Raw genomic sequence first — 12,705 nt, 5'->3', positions numbered from 1 at the left:
ATTCAGCCACAAAAAAGAGTGAAGTTCTGATATATGCTATGACCTGGATGAACCTTGAAAACGTTATGCTAAGTGAAGTAAGCCAGACACAAAAGGACAAAAATTGTATGATTCTACATATATAAAATATCTACAATAGGCAAAACTATAGAGACAGGAATAGATTCAGTGACTGCAGGCTAGGGGGAGGGGATAATGGGGAGTTACTGCTTAATGGATGCAGGGTTTTTGTTTGAGGTCATGAAAAAATTCTCAAAATAGGTAATCATAATGATTATACAATATTGTGAATGTGCTTAATGCCCACTGAATTGTACATTTAAAAATGGTTAAAATGGGGAATACTTATTCTATTTTATGGAACAATGTGTTGCCGGTTAGAACTGCAATAAAGCCAATTGAGGTCTTTAACTAAATTTGTTATAATTTTGTTCTTTGACATATGTAAGTAAATTGAAACCCAATTCAATGTAAACAGTAAAAGGAAACTTACGTTTAACCAATCAGAAACTACCAATTAGCCTATAACTAGGGACTTTCCACTTTGGCCAATCAGATATATTTTCTTTGTCTTGGTTCTGAAAACATTTTATAAATTTCCTCTTTCCTTCACCTCTCACCCCCAGTGGAGCACTGAACCACTTGCAGTCTGGTGATGCCCAATTCGTGAATTGCTGAATGCTCAAATAAACTCGTTAAAAATTTAATTTGCCTTAGTTTATCATTTAACAGAATTATGATGATAGAAGAAAAAATAGAAAAGAACAGATATTAAAGAAAAGAAAAGGAGAGATAAACACCAGGGTCCAGGGTTCAGATCCCCATACCAGCCAGCTGCCAAAACAAAACAAAACAAAACACACACACAAACAAATAAAACAGTTAAAATGGCAAATTTATGTGTTACACACACACACACACACACACACACACACACACACACACACACACACACACACGAGGGTACTGGAAAGATTTGTAATACCTTTTAATTGTATTTTTCAAGAACTTTTTGAAGTACCCTTGAATTGTATAAAACACCACAATTTAGGGCTGGCCCGTGGCTCACTTGGGAGAGTGTGGTGCTGATAACACCAAGGCCGTGGGTTTGGATCCCTATGTAGGGATGGCTGGTTAGCTCACTTGGGAGAGCATGGTGCTGACAACACCAAGTCAAAAGGTTAAGATCCCCTTACCAGTCATCTTTAAAAAAAAAAAACAAAAAAAACTCCACCACAATTTAAAAAGTAATTAAAAAGTATAACTTAAAATAATAACAAAACCTCCACCCAAATGTAACCTGTATCTACTTAAATCAGTCTCACAAATGCCAGGAAAATTAGGGTTTTTTTCAGATGAATTAAAAGACTATTGATTCGGGTCCCTGTACCGGCCAGCCACAAAACAAACAAACAAACACTGATTTTCATATTTCTACCTCCATTCTAATTAGGTGTGTGTGACGAGGTAAAAAAATGTTAGAACCAAAAAAGTTTTTTTTTCAAATAGTAGATTGGATGACTCATTTTATTACCAAATCTCACATATTCTTGGTAAAGGCATCTTTCTGCTCTTCCTGTAGGCATTTCTCCCCTGATCAGGTTTGATGCTCTTTGTCTGCCAGTGGTATGTTGGGGTGCCGAGTGGTATGTGCTTGCAGAACGTATTAAAGGTTTCCAGTATAGCATTAGATGGCCCTGCAAGACAAAAAGAAAAGAGCTCATTGTAAAAGGAGAGAACGATACATTTAACTATATAAAATTAAAAACTTATGTTCATCAAAACATACCTTTTAAAAAAATGAAGGGTAAAGATATTTACAACATAGATAATTGACAAAGGATTAGTTTACAAGAAAAAAATATATAAACTTGTGCAGTCAATATGAAAAAGACAAATAATAGAAAAATGGGCAAGAATAAAGAAAATCATTGAACACCAATGGCTGATTCTTTGAGAAGAGCAATAGCATTGATAAATCTCTAGCCACATTGATCAGGAAAAAAAGATGACACAGATTTCCAGTATTAGGAATGACAGAGGTATTGTCATTACAGATTCTACTGATATTTAAAAGATAAAAGAATATTATGAAGAATTTTATACCAGTAATTATTCTGCAACTTAGATGAAATTAACAAAATTCTTGAAAGACAAACTGCCAAAGGTCACTCCAGAAGTCGATGATCTGAATAGCCCTACCTTTCAAACAAATTAAAATTGGAGTTTAAAACATCCCCACAAAGATGACTCCAGGCCCAGATGCCTTCACTGGTGAATTCTACTAAATATTTAAGAAAGAAATACTACCAATATTACATAAGCTCTTACAAAATATTGAAGAGGGAATACTTCCCAACTCATTCTGTAAGCTCATTACAAGAAAATAAAATATCCTTTATGAACCTACAGTAACAAATTTGAACAAGATTTTAGCAGATTGAATTTAACAAGTTGTTAAAAGGATCATATACGTCATGACCAAGTGGGGTTTATCTGAGTTAATGCAGGTTTGATTTAACCTAAAAAATCAATCAATGTAATTTGCAATATTAACAAACTCTAAAAAAAAAAACCAACAAAAAAACTGCCCTATGATTATCTCAATACATGCATAAAAAAGCATTTGACAATATTCAACATTTATTTTTGATAAAACAACAGCAGCAAAAACTCTTAGCAAACTAGGAATAGAAGGCAATTTCCTCAGCTTGATAGAGGGCATCTATGAAAAATCTACAGCTAGCATCATACCTAATGATGAAACGATTGCTTCCCTTTAAGTCCAAGGAATGAGACAAGGTTGTCCATGCTCTCCACTTCTTTTTTTTTTTTTTTTAAAGATGACCGGTAAGGGGATCCCAACCCTTGATTTGGTGTTGTCAGCACCACACTCTCCCAAGTGAGCTAACTGGCCATCCCTGTATGGGATCCGAACCCGTGGCCTTGGTATTATCAGCACCACACTCTCCCAAGTGAGCCACGGGCTGGCCCATGCTCTCCACTTCTAGTCAACATTTTCCTGGAGGTTTTGGCCAGTGCAGTAGGTAAGAAAATGAAATAAAAAACATCGGTAACGAAGAAGTAAAAGTGTATTTTCACACAATGTAGAATTCTGTCTTCAGCCAAACTATCAGTCAATCAGAGCCCTCAGAAAATTGATCTCCTAAACACCCTTTCTTAGGAAGAATCTTGAAGATGTACTTCAGGCAAACAAAGAGTAAATCAACATAGGAGAAAAGTAGATGTTCATAGAAAGAATGGCTTTTACTCTGGGTCAGCTGCAGCAGGGCAGGGCCCAGCATGGGAGCTGTGTGGCAGGCCTGGAAGACACTATAGATCAGAGCATGAGGGGGAGCCCAGGAGGCAAGGTTGTAGACCAGAGAACATTTAAACTTGAACAAAATCAAGGCTCCGGTAAGCAAAAAGAGGAATATACAAAGGTGGTAACCCACAGGAGAGGCAGCCTTCTGTGTAAGAAAGCCAAGATACATATACGAAGCCCTGTAAAGTGGTGGCATGAGTTTAAGCAATGTAAAGGGACTGTAAGAGGGAAGAAGGAATCCATTTCACCTTGATGTTGGAAGGATTCTTCTTCTTAAAGGGCTCAGGGATTGGGGCAGTCACTTGGTGAAGGAAATGGGCCCAGGAGAAGAATATTCTTGGTCTGTCATATTGACATATTCATAAATGCTTCTCACTAATTTTCAGATTATAGGGCCAATTGTGCACACCAAGAGTATAAAAGTAGAAATGTAGTTGACAGAAGGCGGTTATGGAAGCACGGCTGGACCTTTTCTTTTTTTAAGACCTTCTTTTTGAGTTAGGTTTCTGGGTATTGTTTGTATTTTAACTCCTTTGATAATGACCCAGAAGAAATTCCAAGCAACCTGTTTGATAGAAATAGACACAACAAACTGTTTTCCATGGGTACAGCATGGAAAACAAAAACGTGTTTCACCTTAGAGATGTCGGGTGGAAGTTCTGTGTGGTGAGATTAGGAGAGTGTGATACTCAGGTTGGGCAGAACACATATTTTTGGAACTATCTTGGAGAGAGAAATATTGATGTCTGTCTAGCTAATACTGTCAAGCAATAGGAAACCGAATGCAGAGGAGGACACAGGAAATAGCAGCATCATAAAGCAGTTAAATAAGTAGAAGGTTAAATTATGTCAGGTGTGGATAGCACCTAGAGAACACAGTTCTTTTGAGTAGTACAGCAATCAATAATTTAAGCTAAGAGGGCTAGAGAATGGGAAATAAATATAGATTTACCCAAGATCAAAGGTAAGCAGCAGACTTAGAGTGCTGGCTTTTGTTCCTACATCAATTTATAGTTGGTTCAGGGCAGGTGATGTCTGTGCTGTGGGAAAGTGTGTGCCGATGGTCTGTACTGCATGGACCCTGCCTGTGTTGACATTTGTTGACTGGCTTCCTTCTTCTCAACAGGTGTGGTATCTGTCTGTTTTGAGGGGGACAGCGATGGTTACATCAACTTGGTGGCCTACCCTTATGTGGAAAGTGAGACCGTGGAACAGGATGACACACCAGAACGGGAGCAACCTCGGCGCAAACACTCCCGCCGGAGTCTGCACCGGTCAGGCAGTGGCAGTGACCACAAGGAGGAGAAAGCCAGCCTCTCTCATGAGACCTCTGAGAGGTAAGAAGGTGGCCAGCAAAGCTGCAGGTGCATGTCTCAACCCACGGGCACAGTCACTCAGGACATCTCTAGAATTCTTTTTTTTTTCTTTTTTTGCAGCTGTCTGGTACAGGGATCAAACCCTGGACCTTGGTGTTATCACCACCATGCTCTAACCAACTGAGCTAACCAGCCAGCCTAGAGTTCTGACATATCATGGGAAGCAGGGATCAAGATTGGGGAAGATGGCTGGTGTTCTCTAGGCTACCTACACAGGTGTGGCTGCCCCTGTGTGTTACTCCACCTCAGTGATATCTCCTTCTGGGTTTGGCTGTAGTTGGTAGAGAGAGTGAAGATCTCTCAGTCACTTGGGAGCAGGGTGCTGGTGACAATAGGTTCTCTGGCTTTCTGTTAAGTATCACGCCCACAAGACAGAAAGTCAAAGTGCATTGGTCCACAGTGAGGCTTCAAATGCTTTCTGACCTGCAGGATGTCCAAGCTCAAAGGCTGTGAGAATCCATCCAGACTAGTGTTCACTAACAGTTTTGTGTCAGACCTCTCTGACAATCTGATATCAGTCATTAACCCTTTCCCTGCACCTAAAATTTAGTTTATTGCATTGGAAATAGATTTTTCTTGTAGATTAGGAAAATAGTCTTCACAAAGAATTATGTTTATTTATATTTCATGTAAAAATTAATGTGAATTCTCACTAGGATAGGTATAATCAAAAGGATGGACAGTGTAAGTTTTGGCAAGAATATGGAGAAATTGGGACCCTCCTACATTGTTGCTGGGAATGTAAAATGATGCAGCTACTTCAGAAACAATTTGGCATTTCTTCAAAGAGTTAAACCCAGTAATTCCATTCTTAAGTATATTCCCGGGAGAATTGAATATATATAGTCACAAAAAACTTGTACACAAATGTTCTTAGCATTATTCCTAATAACCAAAAAGTAGAAATAATGTAAGAGTTCATCACGTGGTGAGTGGATAAGCAAAACTTGATATAGCCGTACAACGGAATATTATTCAGCCATAAAAAAGGAATGGAGTACTAATACATGCTACAAAACAAGAATAAATCTTGAAAACATGTTAAATGAGAGAAACCAGGCACAAAAGACCATATACGGTATGATTCCATTTCTGTAAAATGTTCAAAACAAGCAAATTGATAGAGAAAACTTGCATGTGGTTGCTTTCTGTTAGTGGATAGGCGATAGAGGTAGTGGGAAATAGTGACTGCTAATGGTGGCCACTGTTTGCTTTTGGGGTGATGAAAATGTTCTGAAAATTAGGTAGTGGTGATGTTTTACAACCTTGTGAATATAGTAAAAAACCACCGAATTGTAAAAATAATAAATTAATGTGAACTAAAAATGATGTGATCTTCTAAAACAAAGTGACATCAAAATTATATGATTAAATTACTTCATATTTAATTTCTTTCAAAAATAAGTTTCAGTGAGTAAGATGCTCTGTGACTTGACTTAGAAGTTGAAGTTGGGGGCCGGCCCGTGGCTCACTTGGGAGAGTGTGGTACTGATAACACCAAGGCCACAGGTCAGATCCCTATATAGGGATGGCCAGTTGGCTCACTTGGGAGAGCATGGTGCTGACAACACCAAGTCCAGGGTTAAGATCCCCTTACCGGTCATCTTTTAAAAAAAAAAAGTTGGGGCTGGCCTGTGGCTCACTCGGGAGAGTGTGGTGCTGATAACACCAAGGCCACGGGTTCAGATCCCATATAGGGATGACCGGTTGGCTCATTGGGTGAGCGTGGTGCTGACAACACCAAGTCAAGGGTTAAGATCCCCTTACCGGTCATCTTTTTGAAAAAAAATAAAAATAAAAAAAAAATAATAAAAATTTAAAAAAATAAAAAAATAAAAAGTTGAAGTTGGGAATTTTCTTAGGTGTGGCAGTACATAGTTCATCCCTGACATCAGATCGGTTTACCACCATATGCTGCACTCCCTAGTTTCTTAATTTTTGTAAAGTCCCAGGTTATTCCAGCTCTCCTTACTCACTTTGATGGATTGAGGACATGCTGATATCGAGCAGCACAGAACCTCATGAGACTCTGGCTGAGATTGTGATGTGTCATTTCCCGTGATCTCAGTCATTAGACTGAGGTCAGGTCTGTATCTCTGATGCAAAAAGGCTTCACATCTACTTCTTAGTAACCAGGGTATCCATACGTTAAACATTCTTGTGGACAAATGGAGTCCAACTTGCAGAAGCACTTTTTTTTTTTGGCGGCTGGCACAAGGATCTGAACCTACGACCTTGGTGTTATAAGGCTGAGCTCTAACCAACTGAGCTAACCGGCCAGCCCCAGAAGCACTTTTTGTAGTGTTTTCCTCTTACTACCTAAGTGGCTTCCTCTTGACTGAAGACTAGGGACCTAACTTGGTCATTCAAATGACAAGGAATTTTCCGCAAGTCCCCAAGTCTGCAGCTGGCAATTGATGATTCTCTCAGTAGCTGTTTAGAGTGGGCTTTCCTTTGTCCTCCAAAGGTACAGAAGTTGCTTCATGAGTCATTTGGTGAAAATCCTGTGACCATAGAATAACATCAAGGTCAGGCCAGCCCGTGGCTCACTCGGGAGAATTAGGTGCTGATAACAGCAAGGCCGCAGGTTCGGATCCTATATAGGGATGGCCGGTTAGCTCACTTGGGAGAGCATGGTGCTGACAACACCAAGTCAAGGGTTAAGATCCCCTTACTGGTCATCTTTAAAAAAAAGAATAACATCAAGGTCTGCCTGTGTCCAGGTACAAGGCCTTATTCTGAAGGTGAAGCAGTGATCAGACTTTTGTCTGGCCTTTTAGCAGAGATTATAAGTCACTCCAGGAGTGGAGCTTGTTTCTTCACCAGGATAAGGGTGATACCAAGTACCATGGAGGCTCCATCCATACACAGAGAACTTGTTTGGGTTTACTTGGCAAATAAGTCAACCTTGCTTTTCCTAAAGGGGATCACAGAAAAGGCATTTGCGAATGGCCTCAGTAGTACGCTTACCAGAAGAAAATGAGGGTTTTGTCAAGCTGAGAGGCATTGGTGGGCTCTGCTACTTCCAGTCAAAGGGAAATGGGAAATGAAAAAAGAAAAAAAAGGGAAATGGGGTTTCTGTCAGTGCCTCTTAGCATGTCAAACAGTTTGCTCAGCCACCCTCTAGGGAGGGTCAGCATTTCCAGCAGACACTAGCCTTGGTTAGCTTGAATCTGTATGACTCATTCTGCAGTTAAAGGAAAGAAGGGAGTGACATTTGAAATTGCTGCAGTGCTCTGCCTCTGCTCTGTGCCGCGGCTTGCTCTGCAATTTCCAGGGCACATGGCTTTACCAGTGGTGTGGTTTTCTTGGCTTGTCAGTATGATAAACAGTATTACCAGTTACTTCAAGCAAAGGCTTTTCTGCTGGGACATAATGAAATTGTGGCAAAGTTCCAATATTTTCAGTTGAAGCATCTCTCACAAAAGCCTTTTTGTGGTTTGACTTATTTTAGAAATAAAATTCCCTTACTCAAATGGCTTCATGCTTTCCACAGGCACAAACCCTGTCCAGAGAAACACAAGTATCTTCAGGGTCTGCTCAAGGTAGACTGTCCTGCTTTTATTCTTTGATGTTTTCCTCCTTTTTCTAGGCCTGATGCAGACCGACAGACATTCATAAGCATGATGCCAGCACATACTTTCTTTAAATCTTACTAAAAGAAGCTATTTTAGATGTTGTGGATAAAGATAAGAAAGTTGCTTATGTTCTTGATAGTGCCATCCCATGCTCTACTCTTTGTTTGAATAGCGTGAAACCACATCTTCAGTGCATGGTTTTAAAAACTATTTTCTTATTGTCATAAAATATACATAACATAAAATTACCATTTCAACCATTTTTAAATATACAATTCAGTGTCATTATTATGTACATTTACATGGTTGTGCAACTAACTCTCTGTTTCTCCTTCCCCTAGACCCTGGAAACCACTATTCTACTTTCTGTCTCTGTGAATTTGCAGTTACTTCACATGAGTAGAATCATACAATATTTGTATGGCTTATTTCATTTAGCACAATGTTTTCTTTTCTTTTCTTTTCTTTCTTTCTTTTTTTTTTTGCAGCTGGTGATTCGGGGATCTGAACTGTGACCATGGTATTACAAGGTTGTGCTCTAACCAATTGAGCTAGCCAGCCAGCCTCAACTTAGCACAGTATTTTCAAGTTCATCCATGTTGTGGCATATATCAGAATTTCATTCCTTTTTATAGCTAGATAATATTCCATTGTATGTATATACCCCATTTTGTTTATCCATTCATCTGTTGTTGGACACGGGTTGTTTCCACCTTTTATTTATTAGTAATGCTGCTGTGAACATTGGCATGAAGTATCCTTTTGAATCCAGACTTTCAGTTCTTTTAGGTATGTACCTAGGAATGGAATTGCTGCGCCATATAATTCTATGTTTAACTTTTTGATGAAGCACCAAATTGATTTTCACAGTGGCTGCACCATTTAACATTCTCACCAGCAATGTATGAAGGTTCTAGTTTCTTCACATCCTGGACAACACTTGTTCCAGTTTTTTCTTTGTTTTTTTATTGTTTGTTTTTTTTTTAAAAAAAAGATGACCGGTAAGGGGATCTCAACCCTTGGCTTGGTGTTGTCAGCACCACGCTTAGCCAGTGAGCAAACCGGCCATCCCTATATAGGATCCGAACCCGTGGCCTTGGTGTTATCAGCACCGCACTCTACCGAGTGAGCCACGGGCCGACCCCAGTTTTTTCTTTGGATAATAGCCATCCTAATGGATGTGAAGTGGTATCTTCATCATATAATTTGACACAAAGAATTATTTTTCAGACAGCTTTCAGAGATACACAAAGAACACTACTAATACTCACTTTTATTGGCTCAAGTATCTGAGGCTTCTGTGCCACCCATCAGCAGGGTCTGGGGGTGGCAGATTAGGCCTGATCCAGGCCTCTCCTTTACCCAGTGGTGAGACCCCAGAGGATGACTTGCCTGAGTCCCTTAGCGATGTGTACGTTTTTCCTTCTTAGCTCCCAGGAGGCAAAGAGTCCGAAGATGGAGCTACACAGCCACTCAGACGTCCCTTTCCAGATGCTAGATGGCAACAGCGGTCTGAGTTCTGAGAAGATCAGCCACAACCCCTGGAGCCTGCGCTGTCACAAGCAGCAGCTGAGCCGCATGCGCTCTGAGTCCAAGGACCGAAAGCTCTACAGTATCCTTATTGGTTCTCCTTCACAATGTCTACTGGGACCATGGGTCCCATGTCAAGGCACCTTTCAGACCCATGGCCAAGATCCTTCTGTCTAGGGGCACCTCTTTGTTCTCATCTCCCTTTTTCAAGGACTCCTCTTTCTCTTCCTTCTTTTACTTTCATCATGTTTTTTCTGCTTTTTGCACATGGCAAGACTGAAGCTTAAAACTTGGCAGTCTAGAACTGTGCTGTCCAATAGAAGTTTCTGTAATGGTGGAAGTATTCTGATTTGTGCTTTTCAATATGGTAGCCACTGGCCGTACTGCATAGCTGCAGTTTGGCTACTATGACTGAGGCACTGAATTTAAAATTTTAATTAATTAAAATTTAAATTTACATCACCACGTGTGGCTGATGGCTGCCATGTTGACCAGTGCATGTCTAGAATCAGAGATCTGTATGTGCACGCATGTGTGCAGATGCGTATTTCTCCCCTCCCAAAAGATTAATAATTTTAAAATAATATGTTTGATTTTGGTGGGTTTTTTAGTCTAATGATAAACACCATACCTGTATAACATGAAATAGTTTTTAAGATCTTAAAAATATTGTGGAATGAGAATTCTTATAATTGTTTAGTGTTTTGAAGCAGTAGACAGATTACAACTAATGCTTCCTGAGAAACTGAGCGGAAGTGTGTCAAGCACTTATGTATTTATTCAGTTAACTTTCACAGCAATCTTTTGAGGGAGGAGCTATTGTTATTTCCATTTTACAGATAAGGAAATGGAAGCACGGGGGGTTAAGTATTGTACCCAGAGCTAGTGAGTGGCCAAAGCAAGACTTAAGAGTTCATGCTGTCAGGCACTGTTAAGATACTTCTGCAGTATTCTTCAAATTTTATCATCACTTGTTTATAGGTTACAGAAGGCAAAAGCATTGATTAAAGGCCAAGTTTAAATAGTTTTCTGTAAATTACTTTTAAAAGGATTAGGAAGTATTAAAGTGTTCATAATCAGAGTGATGCCGAGTGTCTGTCCTCCCAGATGTGATTGCTTTTTAGCATCCAAATATGGATTTAAGCCTGAGCTGTGAGACCCATTGACTTTTGGCAGACATGTGATAAGCCAATACCTTTATATAAAAGTTCAAATAAAAATGAGATTATTGCAGACACAGTATATTTGAATGAAGATGAGGATGTAAATGCCAGGAGATTAGGGCCATGGAGCTGTTTTGAGCATAAGGTCCTAGAAGTATTAAGGGATAAGTTTAAATGTATAGTACACCAGTTTGAAATTTAGTGAGAAACTGGCAAGATAGAAATTTAAATCCAGCTTCTTCTGTTTTTTTTTTTTGGTGGCTGGTTGGTACAGGGATAGGAACACCTGAACTTGGTGTTGTCAGCATCACACTCTGCTGAGTGAGCTAACCAGCCAGCCCCTCAGCCCAGCTTTTTCTAAAGATTCCTGTTTGGAAATATTAGAATCTGATTTCCTCATCTTTGTAGTAGTGCTGCAAAGATGTCTTCCCTATTTCTTAGGCCTGGGTGAGGTGCTGGCTGGAGCGGGGCCTTGGTTTACTGATGATAAGCTGATGGGATGTATCCAAATCTTTAGTTTGTGTGTTGTCTGCAAGTTTGTGTGTTGTCTGCAAGATAGATATAAAGAAAAATTAAAATAACATCAACAGATGTGGTACACGCACACGCACACGCACACACACACACGAATATTATTCAGCCATGAGAAGGAATGAAGTTCTGATACAAGCTATAACACAGATGAACCTGGAGAACATTTTGCTAACTTAAATAAGCCAGACATAAAAGGACTAAATATTATGATTCCATTTATGTGAGGTTCCTAGAATAGGTGAATTTATAGAGACAGTAGAATAGAGGTTCCCAGGGACTGGGGGAAACAGGGAATGAGAAGTTCCTGTTTAATGAGCACAGAGTTTCAGTTTGGGAAGATGGAAAAGTTCTGGAGATGGGGTGTTAGTGGTGATGGTTGCACAATAATATGAACTTAATGCAACTGAACTGGATGCTTAAAATGATGAAAGTGGTAAATTTTGTGTTACATGTATCTTACCACAAAAATTTTGTTAAGAAATGTCAGTGTAAAACCCACATTTGAGAGTTTGTGAGGTGAATACAGATTACGTTAGAAGAGAATTCCCCCTTTTATAGAAAACATTGGTTGTGCTTTCCTGGCCGGCGCTGATGGTGAGTATGGTTCATTCTCCTTAACCATGGCCCAGAGTTCCTCCTGCTTGAGAACGTGGTGCACCACTTCAAGTACCCCTGCGTGCTGGACCTGAAGATGGGCACCCGGCAGCATGGTGATGACGCATCAGCTGAGAAGGCGGCCCGGCAGATGAGGAAGTGCGAGCAGAGCACATCAGCTACCTTGGGTGTCAGGGTCTGTGGCATGCAGGTGAGTAACCCCTGGTGAGAGCCTAGGTGCTTCTGCTTACATGTTTTGGGTGGTGCCCATACATGCCTGCCACCCATACCAAGTGTTCTCTTGGCCCACATTAGTCTGGAATCTCCTCTGAGAGGGTGAGTTTCCCACAGGATACTGAGCATGTTGTCCTTACAAGTGTGTTTCCTGAGCCCTCCTGTCCTTACCTTTTGACTTTGATCTGGGCTCCAGGTGCAGGGCCACTGTGACAGCCTTCTGCCTCAATGTTGGAACAAATAAGACTCTTATCTATCAGCAAGATTTTCCTAGTTAGAGTCCAGCTGAGCCCCAGGGCAGCTTAGAGAAGGGCTCTGAAGGTGAAGGCAAGGAACCCATAGGCTCTCTTCTTTCTCTCTTGGTTCTGTGA

General features: G+C 40.2%; 1 protein-coding gene across 2 annotated transcripts in view; it reads left to right on the top strand.

Annotated features, from left to right (window-relative positions):
• The window catches only part of IP6K1 (inositol hexakisphosphate kinase 1), a 51,916-nt gene that overhangs the window by 35,729 nt on the left and 3,482 nt on the right, over positions 1-12,705 (top strand). For both annotated transcript variants that reach the window (XM_063114011.1, XM_063114010.1), the window contains exons 3-5: positions 4,452-4,662; positions 9,710-9,891; positions 12,136-12,311. In XM_063114011.1, the coding sequence (XP_062970081.1) occupies positions 4,452-4,662; positions 9,710-9,891; positions 12,136-12,311 (569 nt within the window). The remainder of the gene's footprint in view (positions 1-4,451; positions 4,663-9,709; positions 9,892-12,135; positions 12,312-12,705) is intronic.

Source organism: Cynocephalus volans, chromosome 11 (assembly GCF_027409185.1).
Source record: "Cynocephalus volans isolate mCynVol1 chromosome 11, mCynVol1.pri, whole genome shotgun sequence".
In the NCBI taxonomy this organism is placed as follows: domain Eukaryota; kingdom Metazoa; phylum Chordata; class Mammalia; order Dermoptera; family Cynocephalidae; genus Cynocephalus; species Cynocephalus volans.
Note: the sequence above shows the minus strand (reverse complement) of the source record. Positions and strands in the feature narration are given on the sequence as shown.